At 49.3% G+C, this 22,186-nt stretch overlaps 1 protein-coding gene across 4 annotated transcripts; it reads right to left on the reverse strand.

Moving 5' to 3' along the window:
• Window positions 1-365: 365 nt before the first annotated feature.
• On the reverse strand, window positions 366-20,713 carry UBXN11 (UBX domain protein 11). Of its 4 annotated transcripts, none has more exons than XM_066638644.1 (15): window positions 20,695-20,713; window positions 19,224-19,313; window positions 18,370-18,407; window positions 16,979-17,089; window positions 13,735-13,835; window positions 11,895-11,949; window positions 11,444-11,523; window positions 10,624-10,738; window positions 9,055-9,272; window positions 7,432-7,509; window positions 5,157-5,277; window positions 4,108-4,211; window positions 2,802-2,872; window positions 2,022-2,168; window positions 366-571 (listed from the first exon to the last, which is right to left on the reverse strand). In XM_066638644.1, the coding sequence occupies exons 2-15, from the start codon at window positions 19,286-19,288 to the stop codon at window positions 412-414; spliced, it is 1,464 nt and encodes a 487-aa protein (XP_066494741.1). In that variant the 5' UTR covers window positions 19,289-19,313; window positions 20,695-20,713; the 3' UTR covers window positions 366-411. The 4 variants fall into 4 exon arrangements, with proteins under 4 accessions (XP_066494741.1, XP_066494738.1, XP_066494740.1 ...); XM_066638641.1 differs by lacking the exon at window positions 20,695-20,713 and adding an exon at window positions 20,357-20,467; XM_066638643.1 differs by lacking the exon at window positions 20,695-20,713 and adding an exon at window positions 19,802-20,334.
• Between the last annotated feature and the right edge of the window lie 1,473 nt (window positions 20,714-22,186).

Raw genomic sequence — 22,186 nt, forward strand, 5'->3', positions numbered from 1 at the left:
TAAGAGCCCATTCGAGGGGCTGCTTAGCAGATGACAAAAGCCACGTGGCCCAGCTGTGTTTTCAGGGAACATTCAGCCACTACAGAGGACAGTCTGGCTCCAGCCCTGTGACATTTTTCTGGAGCAGTCAGGCTCCACCCAGGGGCTGAATGCAGTCTGCGTAATGGATGAGACCTGTGTTCGGTCACCAATCCAAGCCTAAAGTTCTCGTCCTCATTCTGCCTATGGATTTTGAGAGTAGCCATTAAAACCCTCCCTGTGCTCCTGTTTTGGACCTCCTCTGCCTAGTTCTAGCTGACCACAAAGCATGTCTTTCTCTTGTGCGATAGAGGCTAGGTGAAGAAAGGAGAACACGGCACTGCATCCTAGCTGAGCGACAAGCCAAGCCTGATAAATCAGCCACAGGAACCATTACAGCAGCTCCCCTTGCAATTTTTTCAAACGGGGCTTTCTCTGCAGCAGAAGGGACGTGTTGGGGACTAGCCCACATTCCTCCAGGGTCAGAGAGTTGTTGTCATAGACCCGATGGGGGAAAGTGCTGAGGATCTCATATGGCTCCAGTTCTCCTCCCCTAGAAGAGAAAATGAGTCTTGTAAGTGAACCAACATGAATGTTCACAAATAGTCTTACATTTAAATTTACACTTTGAGTTTCACTTTGAAATTCAAATGCTTTCGCCTGAGTAGTTTCTCTCCGTTGTTTTGACCTTGGGAGACACTGAGTATTAAATCTAAAACTGCCATTGCTGAGCTTGATCTATCAAGTTCCACTCACAGGTGCACATCAACTACCAAATATAGAAATAAAATGATTGCATATCAAATATTGGACAAATACTTCTCATTTCAGAGAAGGCAGGACATTAGCATTTGCAGAACAGAATTTTGTGGAACGAATTAGTTTCAGCTCAACTCTAAACCAGAAACTCACATGACAATATCCACAAGCTAATTAAAGTAAGGAAGAGGGCAGAATGCAAATTAAATGCCGCACAATTATTCAGGAAGTCAAAAATATCACGAAACCAAAGGGAAGCCATTGCCGCAGAGGAAGTTGGGGGAGATGATGGGGGCTCCTCACACTGCTTCCACTAGGCCAAAAACTAGTGTTCTTGCATGAGTCAGATCTTTTCCACAGCCCAGCTATGAAGCTTGGTTCTGTGCAGCCCAGCTCAGCTGCACCTCTAACAAAGCAAGCCAGTGGAACCTTCTCTAGTCAGCTTCTGTAGGACCCTCAATACGTCCTGCTTTTTTGATGATGTCATCATGATTCCAATGATAAGTGGAAGGGGCTGCCTTTAGACACATGACTGCACATGGTCACCCTTTCTGCATGACATGAGCAAAGTTCAACTCCAATAGGTCAAGTCTGGAGGAGCAGGAAGTCACACAGGAAGAGAACCAAGGCAAAGGCAGGTAAAATGCACGAAACGCTGTACTGATAAGCAAAAAATGAAGAGGGAGAAGGCAGGTTTGACTCACTGACATACGGAGGCCTGCATGCAACAGACCTCCTCCTCCAGTGTCATGGGTTTTTGACCATAATACAGGTGGGACCTCAGTATCCACTGATATGACTCACCCCAATGCCAGGGTCCTAAATGCCTTGTAACAAGGGGGAAAAAGAACCAAAATCCAATTTCCTACTTATAATTTCATTCCAATACATTCCATTACTCACGCCATCTAGTGGCTGAATGCAGTACAGTATCTGTACCAATGCATTCTGGGGTGACAGTAGAGGAGCAAGAAACCTGGAAATGGGTCTTTAAAGCTATTTGTCCACTGATTTGGTATCCAATGATTTTTTTTAATTCACTAAGGGTTCCGGAACAGAACCCCAATGAGGCACGATCTGTAACTGCATCTTGCTCCTCAAGGCTTAAGCTTGATGCTTTTAGCCCTACTCCCCACATGTGCTCCAGCCCCCTTATTGCTTGTGAAGCCCCCCTCCTCCAAGGCTCATTTTCCAGTGCTCAGTACTGCTAAAGTCAACTTCTACGGAACGGTTCCTCTTCCTACCTGACCCGGTCCAGGTTCTGTCGCAGGGTTCCAATGGTTTCTGTGACTGGCATTCTAACCACATACGTCTTCTCCCCATTCTCAGATCTTATCCGAAGAGTTGTTTTGCTCTGGTCAGGTACTGACCCTTGCCTTTCCTTTTTTGTTCTAAGAAGAAGAAACAGTGCCCTCTTCAAAGGTGGCAGAGGCCCAGGCAGATGGGTCAGCATGACCAGTGCTGGTGAGGAGGGGACTGGAGGAATGGAGTATTGCTAGCAGTGTGAAGAGGCTTCTCAGGGCTGGCCTTGCTCATGCCGAATGCACTGCTCCGTGTCCTGGCACACAAAGGCCCCCCCCGAGTACCTCCCCTCTCTTCAGTCTCACTGCTTGCAAGCGATACACAGCGTGAGATACAGAACCACACAGCAGTGGGCCACTGAGTGCACAACAGCAAGATATGGGAAGCCACAGCGGGTCAGAAATGGCCACCCCTGGTGTAAGGCTTGCATGCAGGTGGTGCGGGGCAGCCTGCCAATTGCTGCAGGGCAACAGTGTGGTTGGGACAGGCAGCCACACCCCCAGTCTGCATGTGGAAAGGCAAACGAGCCATGGAGGCCCCGAGCTCTGTCAGAGCTTTTCCACTCAGAACTGGGGGTTCATCCTCCGAACGTAAAAAAGAGGGTGAAGGGCTGGAAAGAAATCCTCTGTGCTCTCACAGCCCTGAAGGGATTCCAGAAGCTGTGTCTGAGAGGACCTGAAGACAACGCAGCTCCTGGGAAGGCAGCCAGGGCGCTCTCTTACCTCTTCTCCACGGCTGCTGGGCTGGGCGGCTCCACCAGAATCACTTCATGGGTCTGTGTCCCACCTGAACCCTGGAACCAAAGAGGAAGATCTGGGCCAAGGTTCCGCTGGCCGGCCTGAGACACAGCCCAAAATCAAGCAAGAAGCAGCCCAAGCCTGTGCTCCTGGCTGTCTCTTCTGGGGTCCTGCTTGCCACAGCAACTTCCTCACTCACAAGCATCTTTTCTAGAAGCCGGTGGTTTATCCCCCCCCAGCCCTCATCTCTGCCCTAGAGGTGTAGATGCCTGCAGGCAGGCAGCCCCCATCACCCTCCTCTCTCCAATGGACCAATATATGAAACAGCCTCCTATGGAGTCAGAACAACCAGCCTTGCCTCTTCTGATTGGCTGTATGTCTCCAAAGCACATGTGCACCATCAAGCTGTGGCCTCTTCTCATTGTGTCAGAACCCCTGCTGTCAAATTGAGAGAGAAGGGATCTGGGCTTTCTCAGAGAGAGTTCGGGAACCAGTAAGGATTTGCAGGGGAGGGGAGTTCAAAGGCAGCAATGTGATTGGGATGATTGTGCTGCTGCCAGGTAGGGAAGGGTTTTTAAAACTTACCTGGGGTCACTATGGCTGTCCGGAGGGTCTGGGGAGCCTGTGACACCCCCCCCCCCCCCGCAGCACTCCACAAGCCTTCACAATGTTGTACAAAGGAAAAAAAACTTCCTGTTGTGAAATCAGGAGTGGGGTTTTTTTCCTTTATTGCAGGACTTTGGGGGCTTGTGGAGGGCTGCAGCCATAGTGACCCCAGGTAAGTTTTAAAAACCCTTCTCTCCCAGCGACAGAGTTTCCCTGGCTGGGGAGTCATGACACCCCAGTTTGGAAACTTCTGCTTTAAACCATCATTCACATGGATGGCACTGTATACAGAACAGCATCACCACAGCAAGTCGGGAGGAACTGTCTGGCAGACGTTCAAAAATTCCCTGACACTCAGAGGTCGAGCTGCATGTCTCCTCAACATGATTCCCAAAGAGGCTGGAGAACATCTTTGCACGTCAGTTCCTGGCTTCTTGGAGCTTTTTGTGGGTCTTTAGCCAGATCTGGGGGGGGGGGGGAGGTACAAAGCACACCCCAAAGGGCATGTTCTCTGCACAAGTATCTTATTTTGTATGGTTTTGGGGGGAAGAAACTGAGAGAAAATTCTGAAGGGCGGAAGGGAGGTGTACGTACCCAAAGGTCCAAGCAGTTGTAGACAGTTTTAGTAGAACTGCTGGCAGCCAGCAGAAGTTGCAAAAGGACTGGTGAGAGAGCCTGGTCCTACCTGCAAGACATCTCTGATTTCTCTCTGAACTTCAATCACATGCCCATCTCGGATCAGCGACTTTGGAAGCTTGTTCAAAAACTGCTCCATGGTTAATTTAGCACCTGCAGCAAGAGAGGATTCCGGGACAGATGCTTTATAGAATGCAATGTAAGGCCCAGGACAAATGCTGTCCCTATGCATTAATCTTGGGGGGGGGGGGGGGAATCCTGCTTTCAGCTGTCCTGGTACTTTCTCAAGCTCATGATTGCACAAACCAGCAGGAATTTGTGGGTGGCAGGGCAGAAAGTGAAGAGATGAAGGTGATCTCTCCAGGATCAGAAAGTGTGACATTAGATTACTGTCTAACAATTAGATTAGGTGGAAGGTGGATTACCTGTTGGAAACTTAACAAGAGATGGAAACTTAACAAGTTAATAGTTTGATCCTATTTGCTTAATTGCCCAACTACAACAGCAACATTGCATCATTTCCACGCCCTGCTCTCTCTTTAAATTTGTTAGTAAGCTTCTTACATTATATTTGTATCACTCCAGACCAGTAAACTATAGATAAATATTGCAATAATGATCAAACTAGCTTATAATGGAGATACCTGTAATATATATACCACCTGAGGTTCTTAACTAATGTGGACATTCTAAGCACATTTACTGGGGAGTAACTAACTCTCAGTGAATGAGATGAACTTCTGAGTGAGCACACAGGGGTTCATATTTGTTGACCACACACACCTATTTGTTAACTAAATGGAACATGCAGGCTTCAGATCTGCCCCAATTATTTAGTTTTAGATATACCAGCTTCTGGACCGAAGAGTGCCCCAAAGCAGATCGCAATTGCCTTAACATACAACTTCATTAAAAATCTTACCATTTAAAAATGTGTTCAGATGCAGCAAACCAGAAATCAGAAAATAAATCAGAGAGAGTGGGGCTGGGAGGTGAGGAAAAATTGAGGAACAGGTTGAAAAGCAGAATCTGACATCTGTTTGGCCTCAAAACAATTCTGAGTTCAGCTCTGGACCAAAACAACAGCAGTCACCTCACCTGGGATTTCATTGGTCTCTTTGACCCCTCTTGGCTTGAAAGGGCCAACAACTTGGCCTGGGCCAGGAAAACTCTCTGGCAGCTGCCTTTCCTGGAAGAAGACGTCTCTCTTGTCTGTGACCTGTTGAACAAACCGCAGGAGCCATTCAGTGCCCTGCCTGCCACCAGGCTCCAGGGCTCGGCCAAGGTCGGCAGCGGCAGGAAAGGCCTCGCTCCTTGGGCTGCACAGACTGTAAGCTCAGGGAACTGTTGTTGTTGAAAAGCAGCAGGGTGCCCAAGCAGGTGACAACCGTAACAAGCAAGAGGGATGCCTCACAGGGACTGCACGAGTGTCCATCATTAAGATACTTCCCTTTTTGGGCAATGCTTCTGATCGCGAGCTCATCATGTATTTATGTTCTGGTACATATCAGTAATTTATAAAAATTGCAACCATAACAATAAATACTAGAATGAAATTGGAAAAACTAAGACTAAAATAGAAAATACACACAGGTGCTGCAAGGTTCTCTCTCAGGAAGAGAAAAGCAGCTTTTGATAGTTCAATTATGTGCCTGCGGCCTAACAAGAAAGACAGGGACTAAGGGCCCAATCCTGTGCAGTGTGCCCTGGCTCACACGCCATCGCATCTGAGCAAGGTTTTCTTCCTGCTCCGCAGACGCCACTTCTCAGAGCTCTGCTGCCCAGTCAGTCTTCAGTGTCAGGTGCAAAGAGGCATTTCCAAGCCTGCATGTAGCAGCTCAGGCAGCGTGACTCGTCAAGCAGGCAGCCTGTTGGGGTGGAACTAGGCACTAAAGAAATAAATGAGGACTGCGCCTCGGGTGCAACTGATACGTCATCTTTCCAGAATCCACAAATCACTGCACAGCTCCAAGAGACGCGTGGCTAACTCTCCACATCTCCAGCAAGCAAAGCAAAGGCAAAGTTTGTCTTCACAGAAGTGAGAAAAGGCCATTATGTAAGATTAGCACAGGTGAAGCCCAATATCAGAAAGTAGCCCTAGGGTAACATCTGACAGACTGGATGTTCACCCATCAAAGGCATGCGAGGAAGAGGGAGCAGCTGATTTATGCCATACCCCAACTCCTCTTCCAGGTGACGGACAAACCCCCAACAGTGTGTTCAGGTCTGAGCTGGCACAGATCTCTAAACACAGGTGTGGAAATCAGTGGAGAGCAAAACACCCTCCAATCTTGCAACATTACCCACCCCTTCCACTCCACCCCACCGTGGCAGAGCACAGGATACAGACTACACTCTGCACACCCAGACCAGCACTTAAGCTTTGCCATGGATACCAGAACTCAGATGATAGCGCACATGGATACACCTCTCTGGCCTCACTGGCACTGAGAGTATGTAAAGAGGGCTGCCCTCAGAACAGGCATGGGAAGAGCAGTTCAACGCTTGTCATCTCAGGATTCTCATTGCAGTGACTCTGCCCCGGGAGGACTACACACAGCTGGACCTCCCACTCCACCAGTCCAAAAGGGGCAAGAACACTGCACCCCATAATGCTGCACAAACCCTGTTGCCTCACAGTCCCTTCCGTCTGCAACAGCGAAGAGAAGGGAGTATCTGCCAGGGATGCCAACCATTGACACTCCTGGCCAAACACGCAGTTGGGGCCCATCTGCTTTTCAAGCCACATGTGGCAGAACAGGCACTTCTCACCGAACCCTCCTCCGGCAGAGAGAGAAAGGGTTAGATTTGGAGCTAGCTTGCCAGTAAGGTCCGGCAGGGAACCACCAAGTTCAAAAGGGAGCCAACAAGCTCCCAACATGTGATTCTATGCCTGCATTCACATTATATTGCTTGCCGTTTTAACAGAGTCAAAAAAAGTATTCATTCTGCCACTGAGATTCATAAAAATACACGTCTTTTATTTAAAAAAACACATGCGTTAGTGGGTAACAAACGACAGTCACAAGATACAAAAATAAGGTTTGTAGAGCAAAAAACAGAAGAGAAACAGGAAGCAGCCTCAGTTCTCTAAAGAGAAAACTATTTTAGTTCTTCAAGCAAGCCAAAAGCAAACATCTCACTTCCTTGATAAGAACCATCAGTTCTCTGATCAGAAAACACACATCGTTCTTTACACAGAGAGCAGTTTTCATTCTACAGAAATCAGGTCATTTGTTGAAACAGAAAACAAGAACTCCGTTCTTTGAACTGAAAGCCAGCCCAGCTTCAGACCACCCTCTTGGCAAGTAAATTAAACTTCTGCAAACCGCACTGATAAACAGGAAGCTACAGAAGAGGGAAGGTGGCTTACCTGGAACGGGATGCCGTCGGGGTAGCGCCTCTGCAGCTCAGAAGGGAAGTAGCCATCCATGATGTCTCGCAGGCATTGCTGAAACCAGAAGCAGGGCCAAGCGCCTGAGTTCCCTCTCTTAGGACCGCACCACAGCAGTAAGCAGTCTGTGTGCCCTCGGTGAGGAGCACCTCTTATTCATGCAGGCTTCTAGAACATTCTGGGCCATGGTCGAATGCCCCAGCTCTGGCTGAAGCAACACTGGCCAATATCCACAGCCCAATTTTGATGCAATGTTTCAAATTGAAGCTTGAATGGGAAATGGGAGTTTCCAATTTGACTTCTTTAGGGTAGAACCTCTCAGTATAAGGACACCAGGATGCCAGTTCTGGCAGCAATCCTGGCCCTGCCCCTTTGAGTACATGGAGCACATCCTTCTCTGTGTGACATCAATACAATACATCAGTGGCTTCTCCAGCCCCACTCATCTCTGGCAGAGTCTACAGCACGCTCAGCGTAACATCAAAAAACAGGGAAAGTGGCGCTTCTCACTACAGAGGAAATGCAACTCAGTGCTCCAAGCTGCTTCTGCCACAGAGGCGTGCACTCTGCAAACGAGGGCCAACCCAACCATGCACAGAACAAGCACCTGCAGAACTCTCCCACCAATCAGCCCAGTCTCTCCAAGCACTTTTCTCCCAGCTGGGATCCCCAACCCAAGAAATGAGCCTGGCTGAGAGACACGTGCTTGGGGAGAGGGGCTGTGGGGGAGACTGCGCCTCCTCCATTCACACACCCACTCTTCTTTGCAAACAGGAATTCCCCACACCTGTTCCTTTTGGGGCTGGAACTGTGCCCCCATCTCCTGCCAGATAGAGGCTAACCAGTTCCCTTACAGACTAGTTCCTCACATCTCATGATCACTAGTAGATAACTTAGCTTGCAGCCCATTTCCCCAGCTTCAGCAGTGGAAAGGCAGTCTGGTAAGCTGCAACTCTGAACCTCTGCCTGCTTCCTTCACCAGGTTCCTACCCTACTGGGATCCATCCTTTTCTTGCAGTATTCGAGCCCTGCTCTCCCTCACCTAGAAAACAGTGATGACTTAAATCACTGAGAGGACATCCTTGCACAGGCCCCCAATTCATGCCTGCGATCAGGATTTAGGTGAACAGTAACCCACTGCTGAATAGTATCCCACCATTGCACATTCCACCTGACCTAGACTGGGGATATAGGTACCTTCCACCTTCACTCCTCAGAGGACACATCTCAGAAGCAAACAGTGACTTCACCCTTTCCCCACACATTTTGGGCAGGGTGTCTGCCTTTTTTCATGCTTGCAAGGGCCTTCTAAGCTTATCCATCTGTTTCATGCTTCATTCATGCTATGCTTTTTAAAACTTGAGAAGTTGCTCTGGGGAGGAGTGAACCGGCAGCTTCAGGACATCACAAGAACCAGCCAGTCCAAAGCATCTGTTGGAGACTAACAGGACCGGTTTCTCAGGTCTGCCTCAAGCTGCACTGATAGGAGATCCCCCAAGAAACCCAGGTCTCTTCCTGAGAAGAAGGTGGACTCCCACAAAAGGTCCTCTTTATATCATGCAGCTAAGATACCAGCCTGATGTTCCAGGAACTGATCCATACCTGTGTGGAGGGCTCCTCGTAAGACCTGAAGGGTCCATTGAACATGACAATCCCATTCTGATAGAAGGTGAGGGGGATGGCGTCCAACTGCTTCAGGCGAGCACCCCCTGCAATGTGTTCAATTTGGGACATGCCCTCCCCAGCCAACACATTTAAATCCTTCAAGTTTTCAAAAATCAAATCAAAATTGATGGATGATGCGGAAACTATGGAGTTACCTGTGACAAAGAAAGGAGAAATGACTCTGGGGAAGGCATGGTGAGGCAGCCCCAAAGTAGGAAGCTGCACCTTGAGTTCCAGCTGCATAGTTTTTTCATCTCCAGTCACAAGTGGGTGTTGCGGGAACCACTTGCACAAAACTCAAGAGAAAAATTCCACTTTATGCTGGCAGTCAAATGGAAAATCTGGCTATAAGACCATCTGAGATGAGAGTCTCATGGAGTACCATCAGCCTATAGCAGGGGTGTCAAACATAAGGCCCGGGGGCCAGATGCGGCCCATGGAAGCTTTATATCCGGCCCTCGGGCTCTCATCTGTTGAGCAGTGCTGTGGTGTTACTGCTGAAAGGACAGCCCACGTGAAAACTGGGCTCTCTCATATCTTGAAATATGATTTGTGTATCTTGATTTGTGTATTTTCTCTTCTGTTGTTTGCAGCTAATGAGTTCCTAAGTAAGAAAAAAGTGCTTATTTTTTATTATGACCTGTTTAATGACATCACCTCCTGCCTAATGACATCACTTCTGGCCCTCAGCAGGCATCATGAATGCTATTCAGCCCTCGGTATGAAACAAGTTTGACACCCCTGGCCTATAGCATTTCAAAGTGTCATAAGCAAACAAAATTAAATTGTCTACAATCTAAATTTCAGCATTGAGGGAGGGCAGGAGAGGCTAAAGCAACTGTACATTTACTCTACAATAATATATATAACTGTATATAAAGTGCAGTGGGCCCTCCTTGTGCGTGGGCTCAGCATTTGTGGATTTAAACACCCATGGATGCCGAGCCCGCAGCTCAGAGGGCCTCCTGGATGTGACCAGAAGCCACTTTTGGTTTGTGTCTGCAACTTCCAGTTGTGCCTGGGAGGGGTTCAGAGGTCAGGGAAGGCCCACAGCCCACTCCTCAGGCCTTTCCCGGCCTCAGAACACCTCCTGGACACAACCAGAAGTCACAGAAGCGAAGCAGAAGTGGCTTCTTGTTGCATCCAGGAGACCCTCCGAAAAGATTGGGAGGCCGGCGCAACCTCTGGAGGGCCTGGCACAGACCCCAGGCGAGTTCTTGCAGCGCCGCAACTCTGCCCCCTGTGTATTTCATTATCAACAGATTTGGGGGTAGCAGAACCAATCTCCCATGAATTCCACGGGCCAACTAACTGCATTCATTATATAACATATTATATTTTGTTATCTAATTGAGGATCAGACCTCTTGCAACTGATGGAGTTTAGTTCAGGACAGCATATGCTAAAATAAATGTGTCAGCCTTCCTGGCGCTACAACAGACTGCTCCTTGGAAGCTGCATGTTTCTGATGTATCAAAAATGGGACAGGCATTTGTCCCAACAAACCTGGTTTCCAGAGATTGCTTGATGGCTTATGCCTTTCTTCCTTCAGCAACTCCAGATCTGTCATGGAGTCTGTCCCTTCACCAACCCAGATCAATCCATAGTCGTTCAGAAACCGCTGCATGGGAGACAACAGCAATTTGGGAAAGAATGGCAGGAAGGACAATAGTGTGAAGGACAACAGGGGAAAAAGATACATTTAGGATTTTCTTTCACAGCATGGTTCCTGAGCCAGAATGTGAAGAAGGGGACTGCTCAATCCTCCAAATCTGTCTCAGCAAACACTTCATTGCTCCTGATCTTAGGGATGTAAAAAAGGTTCCCCATGCTAAGCGTTGCCAACAATCCTCTTTGATGAGGGAAGTAAAGGCTCTCCTGATGCATTTCCCACTGTTGCTATAAATAATTCTCACATACAATTCCCAGTCCCACAAGGAACTAACTGTTGTCAATGGATCTAAATCCAAACATATACTTAAATGCCTAAGCAGGACACCTGATTGGTGCTGGATTCAGAGGGAAAGGAGAAAGTGGCAGCTGAGCTCTCTTTGCAGCAGAAAAAGAAGTGCAGCGACACCAGCTTTTCCGTGTGCCTGGAAGCAGCCACCGTCAAAAGACCAAAGGAACAGAGTGGGGGCATTCATCTGTGAGCATTTGTACCCCTGAGGCGATGTCCGTCAGTCCCTAATATGGTCTAGAATGCAAACATCAAAACTACTTTGAACGTCAAAATGTTCACAGAACAGAAAACCTCAACTGGGCTGAACGAAGGGGAAGCTCAGATCCTAAGAGAAAGACTTCTGGCCCTTGTCCTTGATCTCACCTCCATTTCCCAGATCTGACCCTGCAGTCGAAGGCATGTCACTTCCAGTTCCTCTGCTCTAGTCATTCCTGAAGATTCCTCTAGGCCAGGGAAAAAGGCAACAGAGATTTAGGTTCTAGCTCATGTCAAGCTTCACAAAGAACAGGTAATTCAGATCTCTCTGATCCATTCATCAGTTAGTGACTCAGACTGGAAAAGACTAAGGGTGAATTTCAGTTCTGACCTAGGCCCTCCAAGAGGTCAATCTTCCCTTTAGGCCTAACCAATTCCAGGTTTGTTTGAGGCCTTGGGCCAGAGAGCGTCACGTAGATCTATGATCTCGTCATCTTTAGTAAGGCATATAAAAGTGCTCTCTGAACATGCTCAGATGGCCCCCACTGAGAATCCCTGTCTCTCCAGTAGGACCCAGCTCCCACCTCCCATTATGGGCAGAAAGAAGGAGCAAAGTTACCTTTTCCTTCCTTAAGAATATGCAGCTGTTCCTCAAGTTCTTTGATCACCTTCTCCTGAAGAAACAGAAGCAAAATGATCATCTTCTGGAGTAAGTTCCATCATGATCATTAGGAACTAAGGGTCCAATCCTATCCAATTTTCCGCAGCTGGTGCAGCCATGCCAGTGGGGTGTGTGCTGCATCCTTTGGTGAGGAGGCAGTCACAGAGGCCTCCTCAATGTTAAGGAACATTTGTTCCCTTACCTCTGGGCTGCTTTGCGGCTGTACCGGAGCAGGCAAGTTGGATAGGATTGGGCCCTAAGCCAGTTTTTTGCTTGTTGGAACCTCACCAATATAGTTAGTTCTCCTCAAATGCGAATTTGCTTCTCTGCAAGGGGCAAAATTACCCCCTACATCTTATTACCTGCAACTACTGTACCAGTAGTTGCAGACAGGCGGGGACAAAAGTTGCAGGAGAAAGAGGGGGAAAGGAAGAGACTCCTATACAGTATACAGCTGATGGGGGAGGGGGTTGCAGTAATCATGTCCAGCTGATTATATTCCTTGTTTTTAAGAAAGTTGTCTGGTTAGGTCAGTTTTCTGCATCAAACAGGCACTGGTATTGGTCCATGGAGAATCGTCGGACACGTCTGTGTCAGCTTTCAGACTTGCCCCATCATCTTGTGCACCATATCAGGGACTACAGCTGAACCTTACAACCCTCCTGATGAGGCAGGGCAGAGACGGCAGAGGCAGGGATGAGAGGTTTCTAGAAGGCTACTTGAGGATTGTTCTGAGGTTGAGGCAAGCCCAGGGAAGTAGATAAGAGACAGGTGGAGAAGGAGGATGGGTGAAGCAGCTCCCTCCCAAAGAACACTCTCCGAGGCTTCGTTGTTGGGCCAGTAACCTTCAAAGAGTCAAGGGATATCCAGCATAGTGGAGGAAGCATCAGATGTTGGAGACATTGATAAACACTCAATATCACCAAGCCCCCTAGACTATGAACCTGAAGTTAAGATTCAGGTTCATAAAGTCCATAGCGTGTATGGTAGAGGGTCCCCTAGAATCTAACCCCATTTTCCCCATATGCTCACTGAATCCGTATCTGCTCATTTCATATCCACTAGGTTTCTTAGGAACCTCACCCTAGCGGATAACAAGAACTGACTTCCATCTGCTTATTTATTTGTCTGACTATCCAGGTATTTATATCCCCCTTTCAGCATCTGAAAAAGCCCCCAAGGTAGCTTACAACTTACATCTTCAGGCTCATCATGTATAATTTGGTCTCCCCAAAACTGGGGAAAACAGTTTGCCTGGGTAAAACATGATCCCAATCAATCAATCAATCAATCCAGTTTCACATGGCCATTATCAATACTGATCCATTTCCTTCAGCTTACAGGGACCAGTCACATGCTATGATAGAGTATCTACCTGGATTATTACACCCCAAGCATACATGCAAAATTTGTTCCAGTTACAGAACTCTGACCTTGTGGTTGGAAACTATGCTGGGGTTTTTGTGTTTTTTAAATTATGTATTTATTTAAAATATTTAGATCTCAATTTTCTGTCTGACACAACAGATCTCCAAGGTGGCCTATGGTAAAAGCAAATTAAAACACAATAAACATCAATTTTTTATAAAGAAGGCACTTGGGGGAGGGCCACAATACATTTGTTGTCTTTGAAGTACCACAAAAGTCTCTGCCTTATGTGTATCATTCCAGAGCCTCTGTCTGGAACAAAAGTGAAAACATCCCTCTTGGACTAACAGCTCGAATTGTTTCTGCAAGGGCTTACATCAGCATTCACTAGGTCGCAATCTTAACACAAAGTGAAGTCTGGACTTTTAACCTTTTGCTGGATCGCTTGTGCTTGGCTTTTGACTTTCTGTTCCAATGAAACAATCTTCTGCATCATGGAGGTCAGCAGGTCTGTGTCCGTGGGGGCAGCCCCTAAAGGCGTGAAGTCAACACATCAGGGGAACAATTCACAAATCCCAAGAGTCATTCAGGCCTCTGGTTCCACAATGGCACACTCTGGTCCTTGAAAACAAGGCCCCCTGCCAGAAGGCCCACCTGGATCCCTGGCAGAACTAAGCACCCATCTGTGGATCACTGGTGGCAGAAAGAGCAGAGGGGCTGCCAAACAATGTCTCTGCAACCATTTGAGTTACAAGGGTTGTGGCTGGACCTGACATTTCAGTAGGAGGCACTCAGGCCCTGTGCTGACAGCTTCCCCACTCACCCCACACAGGCTGCAAACTAACTCTCTCTCTCCTCCCCATCCTTTTCCTCTCAGAAGAGACTTTGAGTTAAAGAAAAAGGAGCATACATAGAAATAGGGCTACTCAGAGGTAGCACCAAACATTTGCTAAGATTCTGCAGCAACACAGGAAAACACAGAAAGTGGGGCTGAGGTCAGATTTCTGCTTCCTGAGAGTCTCAATGTCATTTTTCAAAAGTACGTTTGCCGTTCATATCGTCTACAAAGATACAGATGGCAGGCTGTGAACAGAGCCTGCCGAAACATACAAGAAATCACAAGAGGACTGGGCGACTGAGATTGCCAGCAGTTGGGGACTGACCCTCAGTAGCTTTCATTGCTCCTCCCCTTGACTCACCAAACAAGAATATGCAAAATAGCAAAATAGGCAGAAATAATGATAAAAATAAAACCAATCAGAGGAGCAACGGCTGCCACTGCCATGTCAATAAGGCTGGGACAAAGAGCACTTGCACCCGTCGTAGCAGGATATCAGGACCACCCACTGACCTCCTTCCTTCATGGCTTTTACAGCTCACAAGGAGACCGAAAACAGCAATGTCCAGCCATGGTTGGCAGCATGGCCAATACCTGGGGACATTTCTTGGTGACTTCCCTCTCAGAGCTCAGCTCAGGGGAGGAAGAGATGTGCTTGAATACAGCAACAGCACTTCCAGAACAGCTCTAAAAAAGGGGCTGCTTCCCAAGCCACAGAGCAGGGTTTCAGCCACACCTCCCTTCTCAGGGAACATAAAGTGTCCCCTGCTCCTGTATCAGCCTCTTTCAGAACTCCCTGGAGTTCAAGATGCAGGAGCTACTGCCTTAGCCCAAGAACAGGGCCTGGGTCTCAGCTGCAGACATCTTCACTGCCAGCAGGGAGAGGAGCAGAACACAGAAAAAGCAACTCAGCAGGAGAACAGGGGAACGGGAGGAAATCTGTGTGTCTGTGTGCATGTGCATGCATGTGAGCGAGCGTGCCTTCACTGGGCAAGTGTGCCTTCTCAGGTGTAAGGAGAGCCTCCTCGGGTGTAAGGAGGTGGGGCAGCTGCGATGCCTCACCTGCTGCCCACACTGCATGTCCCTCCTTTAGGTTGGCTAGCAGTGAGGGGCCATGCAACATGTGGTGCTTTGCAAGCTGAGGTGAGGCTCCAGAAAAAAGTGCTCTGCATTCCCAGCTACGCTACTGGAGCCCACAGGAGCCAAAGCGCTGTTGCCACAAGCAGCCTCCTCCCCCTCCTTGGGTCTCTCCAGCCAATTCAAGGAAAGAACCCCCTTGGGCTCCTCCTGCCCTACTGCAGCCAAAGAAAAAAATCAGCCTGCCCATCCTTCCTCCAATGAGCATTGGAAAAAGAGAGCATCTGTTCCTATCAGAGACAGGCAAGAGAGCCCACTCCCAACTCCCCCCCCCCAAACACAAAACATTAACCCTTCCCTGACTCCTAGCCGGAACTTCCCTGCTGCTTGTCTGACCTGAATGATGGCTCCACAAGGTCTTATACGTGCCAAAAAAGGTAAGGAAGCACACCCAGACACACACAGGCTCTGCACATGCAGGGCAATCAGAACTGAGAGGTGGCACCAGACTCGAGTCAATGCTCAAGTTAACAGCACAGATGACTCAAGTGTACACAAGTCAGGAAAATGTGTTTTTTGAAACTCAGACTTGAGTCACTTGACTCAAATTCCCATCGCTGCCAAGCTGTGCCTGTCCTAGATGGGAAGCAGACTCACCTTCATGGGCAGTGCTGTTCATATTCTCCATATCAATACATTCTACCTTCTGTGCAAAGGAACTGTGCAATGGAATCCTATTGCTGCATTAAATGCATTAACACACCAGAGTCATCTGGGCTCAGGTGCTAACTCTGTAGTCAGTTCCTCGATGCACATGACTGAGAGCTGAAACTGGTTTCACTTTTTATGATTTATGCCAGGTTTTTCAAAGGCCACCCAGCCTGTTGCAAAACCCCCAACCAGATGAGAAAGTGGGGTGTGTGTCCATGTTTGCAACAGGAGCAACAATGCCTCTTTCAGACTGCCTCCAACTCTCTGAAAACAAAAATCAGCTGCAGTCTGGCTGATTTTTATCTCTTTCTAAACAAGGGACTGCTTAGTGGGGCTTGCAGAAAAACGTGGCTAAATGAGAAGTGCAGGAGTGTATTCATCACAGACCCTAAAAAGGGAACAGAAAGGTCACATGAGCTGCAACCCCCACATACAAAAACTTTTACAGAAACTGGCTGGGATCCAAAGAGCTACTGTGGGTTCACCCAAAGGTCTGCAATGCAGCCACCTGCAGAGCTTTGGGCTTTTTTAAAAAAAAGCACATAACCCCCACCCCATGCCACAAACTGTTTTAAAACTCCTCTCAGCCCCAAAAGCAGTTTGCTATGTGGCACAGATGTCTACTGTGGGAGAAAGCAAGTACCCCCAGGACCCCTTGGCCGGAGACACGCAGGCAAAATTAGGCATCTTCACAGTTACAATATTGGTCTTTCAATTTTGGCCATCGCCTGCACATTCTCAAACACATCTCCACTACCATGAGGACCAGAAATGTGGGTTTTTGATCCAACATTCAATGCTGAGGTTGTCAGGAATTCAAACTCTGTGCCCAATACACAATTTGGTTCTATACATGAAGAACCACGCAAGACACAGCCCTCTTGACAGGGACACAGGACAGGCACTGTAGCTGCTGATAGAGAAAAAGGAAAGTGGCACTGCCCTTGTCTGCCTCAGGTCTAGGATCCTCATGTTAATAATATCCCTGATGAGAGCACTTGGCATGATCCAGAACCCTGACCGCTATCCCCAAACCTCCCACTCATACCAAGGGTAGTAGTCTTTGCCATTGGTCCATTTGAGCAGGAAGGGATACTGGTTCGGACAGGAATTTGGGCTCCTGGCCCAAGGATATCATCCATCAGAGCAAGTTCATCCTCTGTGAACCAGAAAGATGAAAAGATTACAAAGAGTAAAACAAGGCTCTCTTCTTGTACCTTGGCAGGAGAGGAGGAAGCCTGTTAGTCTTTCAGAATTCCATGTCATCCGGCTGTGGGAACTGGGCTTAAGGCCAAACTACACATTATGACAAAGGGGGTGTGAGTTTGGCCCATTTTTCCTTTCCCTTTTTGTAAAGAGCTAGTGGGGAGGGGGCCTACAGACTGCTGCAAAGCCACAGCTGCAAGAGTTAAAGGGAACTTAGCACCTGCCAGAGTTCCTATCCCATGCTTTCTGAGGATTTTTAAAACTGCTTCTCCCCACTTTTATTGAAGACTTTTTTAAAAAATTGCAAATAATGTGCAGAGGAAGATGGAATGGAATAGGGAGACACACAATTGGGCTAGGGATCGCAGTGGAGGAGCTAAGCAGTAAAGTTCTCCTACCATGGTTACACAGCCCCTCCCCCAATTATTTGCAAAAAAAACAAAACACAGCCCTTATTCGCACTCCTTTGTTTGTTCCCTTACCCCAGGGCTGCACTGCAGTTGCACTGGTGCTGGAAGGTTGGATAGGATTGGGCTGTCACCCATTTTCCAGGGAAGGCTTAAAGTGGAGGATGCAACTGATTAAACAAAAGTGACCCAATTCAGTCGACCCAGAACCAACGTCAAATCCATTGCACTGGCCTGTTCTGTCTCTTTATAGGCACTCTATACTAATAAACAGTACTTGGGAACTGTGGGCTACTAGATTTTTTCACTAGACACACAGCAACTATTTCCATATACTACACAACAGTGGTTTCAAACTTTTAACACTGGGGACCCATTCTAGCTTTATGATACATTTTTTTCAAAAAGATAATCTAGAAAGGAATATTTTTATCTATTTACAAGTAATATATTATTTATTTGCAAAAAAACACTCAATCCATCTCTTGTATTGAGGCAGCCCTTGTGAACAGCCTCAAAGCCTCAAAGCCAGTTATGTGACCCAGCCTTCACCTACTCCCTCTTCCTGTAATTGATGCTTGGGGGAAAAAAACATACTCCCCCCCACCCCAAAAGAGAGGGTAGCACTGTATTTGCCTTATGGCACATTTACAACAGTGCATGCCAGCGGTAAGCCAGCATTTGGTGCTCAGAATTGGACTTTAAGTGAGCATAGGATTGTAGCCTTATTTTGGAAACCAATGAAGTAAGGATTAAGACAATCTCACAGTGCTATATAAACTATTATTTAGAATAAGAAAAATGAAACAACTAAGATGCCACTTACCACTCTGGAAACTCCCATTGAAGGGTGTTGCCCTTTTCCTGAAATCCAGGAGATGGGAGATGTAAGCCATGAAACACTCAGGAAAGCAATAACTAGCCTTGTATGGTAATTTACGGTTTAAACGTAATTGTTGGGAAAAACGTGCAAATTTACAGTTTAAATCTTTAAACATGGACATACACAGTCTACGGTTATTTTGGAAGTCACAGAAAAATGCCAATCAACCCCATTGGTGTTCCGATGTAAGCACACTTAGTGAAAGTTGTAGACAACCAATTAAGAGGTGACAGCAACAGCCATCACACTGGAGCAAGAGTAAAAGCCACAATGCCCTGCAAAGGGTGGACAGATAGGTGTGCAGAAGCCAGGCAATATGTGATGCAAGTCCAGATGAAGTGGAGCCCAGTGTGTCAAGGCCGTGGAACTTGCTCTGCCAACAGCCACTGCACACAAAATCCCTCCCTTTTTCCCACTTGCACCGACTCTGTTTGACTTCAGCAAGAGCTCCACTTTGTTAGTGGAAGGGTGAGGGAGACCCCTTTAGCTGAACTGAGCTGAGCCTGGGAATCCGCATCCTACCACTTCTCTGCTACAGAGGCCAGCCTGAATACAGTGCCACAAGTGGAAGGTTACCCCCTCCGCTCCGGCCCTTGACTTTGTCCACTATAAACGAATGGCAGCATCTCTGCAAGGAAGTTGGTACAGACAGGCACACCACCAGGACAGACATAAAGAGTCTCGTTTCACCAAAGCAAGAAGGATCCTCGGGGGGGGGGGGCTGCAAACTCAGAAGCACAGACTTTTCCTTTGGCCACCATTGGCCCATAAGACTGTGTGACAGGGCCCTTGCTTACCCTGGTTTTTGCAGCTGCAGTGGCACTCTGCGATTCTTCCCCAGAGAGGAGAAAGGAGAAGACATGACTCAACCTGAACAGTTTTAGATCCTAAGAGAGAGAAAAAAGAGAGAGAACTAGTGCAAGATGTGAAAACTGAACTTGCACCTGAGGCTACTATATGATGGGTACATGTGATTGCACTCATGCAGCATATCAGATCCAAAGGTTCCAGGCTGAGGGCACATGAGCAGCCACCTTGCTGAGCTAAACAGGTCCATAAGTGCCTGGGTAGCAAAAGCAATACAAAAACACCTTAACAATATGTAGAGTTAGGAGGAGACTCTGAGCACCAGCAGTGCTTGGTGACCAGCCCTTAGAGAGGCCCTTAGAGGACCAGGGACCGGAACAGGAAAAGGACAGGGCCGCAGAAAGCAAGCGTATAGTCCCGTAAGAGACACGCGGTGAACCAGATCGGTGGCAGTTATTGACAGTTGCTCTGGGGCGAGATGGACGGTCTCTGGTCCCCACCTCTAGTCCTTGGAAAATGCCCAGCAAAGTCATAAGGGAAATGTTAGGAAATGAGAATCTCCCCTGACCGGAGTTCCTCGAGGTCTACCCTCTCCACGCGGCCCCCCATTCGAAGCACCACCGGAGGTGGCTGAGGATGCCGTGATCGCCAGTTCCTTCTGGGCTGGAGGCCGGGGAGGTGCAGCAAACGCCAGTGGACGGAAGGGCTTCTCCCAGCACAGCACAGCAGGCCTCGAGCTCTGCCCAGCCGGGCCTCCCGCCACTCACTGCTTGTGCCCGTACGGGCTGCTCGAGCAGCACCAGAGGAGAACCGCTGCAGGCGGGCAAGGAGCGGGGCAGCTCCCGCTGCAAGGCCAGTGCCTGGTCCGCCTCGCACTTCAGGGATCGCGCGCGCGCGGGCGGCCTGCGAAGGGAGGCCCAAACGGCTCGGCCTCCCTCCCGCCCGAGGGAAGGCGCAGAGGCCCCGCGAGTCCCGCGCCAGAACCGGGCTTCCTGCTGCGGCCAACCGACCCGCCAGCGCCCGGAGGGAGCAGCGCGGGGTGTGCGCGGACTCCCGCGGAGGCTGCGGGCGGGGGAGGCACAGCCCCCGGAGCCCTCTGAGCGCCCCTCCTCCCGGCTCTCACCCGCCCGCCCGCAGGCCCCGCGCCTCGGGCCCCGCCGGCGCCATCTTGTTTGCGCCCGTCGCTAGGAGACGCCCGGCGGGGCTCGTTCGCGCGGCGGGGCGCGGCCCACTGAGGCCGCCGCGGCAGGCCGGAGCCCGGAGCCTCCCCGCGGGCCTTCGAGGGCCGCTGCGCGCGAGGCTCTGCCCGGCCCGCCCCGGGCGGCTTGGGGGCCTCGAAGTGCCGCGAGCACCGCCGGCAGGCCGCCCAGCAGTCCCCAGCGGTGCTGGGTCGTGACTCCTCGCGGGAAGCTCCGCGGCTGTCTGCGGCGGGAGCAGCGCCTGAACACGACCGGGACGGACCTGCCGCCCCTGCGCTGCAAGCAGCTTAGAAAGTGGGCGTGAGGCGAGGAGCAGAAGGAGCTCAGCACGTGTCAGTGCACAGCCGCCTGCAAGACCAGAGTGGCCGCTCAGGGCCCGCTCAGGCGCAGGGGCCGGCTGACCTCAAGCCACCCGGCTGGGTCGTAAGCACAGCCCCACTGGATCAGGCCACAGGCCCATCTAGTCCAGCTTCCTGTATCTCACAGCGGCCCACCAAACGCCCCAGGGAGCACACCAGATAACAAGAGACCTGCAAGGCCTCCTGGGAATTGTAGTTAAGAACATAAGAACAGCCCCACTGGCTCAGGCCAGAGGCCCATCTAGTCCAGCTTCCTGTATCTCACAGCGGCCCACCAAATGCCCCAGGGAGCACACCAGACAACAAGAAGACCTGCAAGGCCTCCTGGGAATTGTAGTTTAAGAACATAAGAACAGCCCCACTGGACCAGGCCATAGGCCCATCTAGTCCAGCGTCCTGCATCTCACAGCGGCCACCAAATGCCCCAGGGAGCACACCAGACAACAAGAGACCTGCAAGGCCTCCTGGGAATTGTAGTTAAGAACATAAGAACAGCCCCACTGGATCAGGCCACAGGCCCATCTAGTCCAGCTTCCTGTATCTCACAGCGGCCCACCGAACGCCCCAGGGAGCAAACCAGATAACAGGAGACCTGCAAGGCCTCCTGGGAATTGTAGTTAAGAACATAAGAACAGCCCCACTGGATCAGGCCAGAGGCCCATCTAGTCCAGCTTTCTGTATCTCACAGCGGCACACCAAATGCCCCAGGGAGCACACCAGATAACAGGAGACCTGCAAGTCCTCCTGGGAATTGTAGTTAAGAACATAAGAACAGCCCCACTGGATCAGACCATAGGCCCATCTAGTCCAGCTTTCTGTATCTCACAGCGGCACACCAAATGCCCCAGGGAGCACACCAGACAACAGGCACATCAGTCTCCAGCTGACTCTTGCAAGCAAGCCTGAGACCAAGCCCTCAGAGTGTTGTTAAATGCACATTGAACATAACGGGGTAGTTTGTTCTGTGGGGAAGGAGCTGGGGTGCAGGGGGCTCCAGATCCAAAAGAGGAATATCTGGTTTTTACTTGTGCCAAGACTTGGCAGAGGGCCCTAGACGAGCCACAATCTCTCAACTGTGGCAATATTAGGAAAATACCGGCCCGCCTTCCAGGAGTGTCATAAGAATTGCGCCCAAAGAATGACTATGAAACACCTTGAATGCACTGGCATAGCTACACCAACTGGCACCCGGAGGCACAAAATTTTTAACACCTCCCCCTGGCCTGCTACAGTCCTTAGAAAGGCACTTCCTGATTTTAAGAACATAAGAACAAGGAGTTCCACAGACCAACCACACTGAGTAAAGAAATATTTTCTTTTGTCTGTCCTAACCCGCCCAACACTCAATTTTAGTGGATGTCCCCTGGTTCTGGTGTTATGCGAGAGTGTAAAGAG

Source organism: Tiliqua scincoides, chromosome 10, assembly GCF_035046505.1.
Source record: "Tiliqua scincoides isolate rTilSci1 chromosome 10, rTilSci1.hap2, whole genome shotgun sequence".
Classification (NCBI taxonomy): Eukaryota; Metazoa; Chordata; class Lepidosauria; order Squamata; family Scincidae; genus Tiliqua; species Tiliqua scincoides.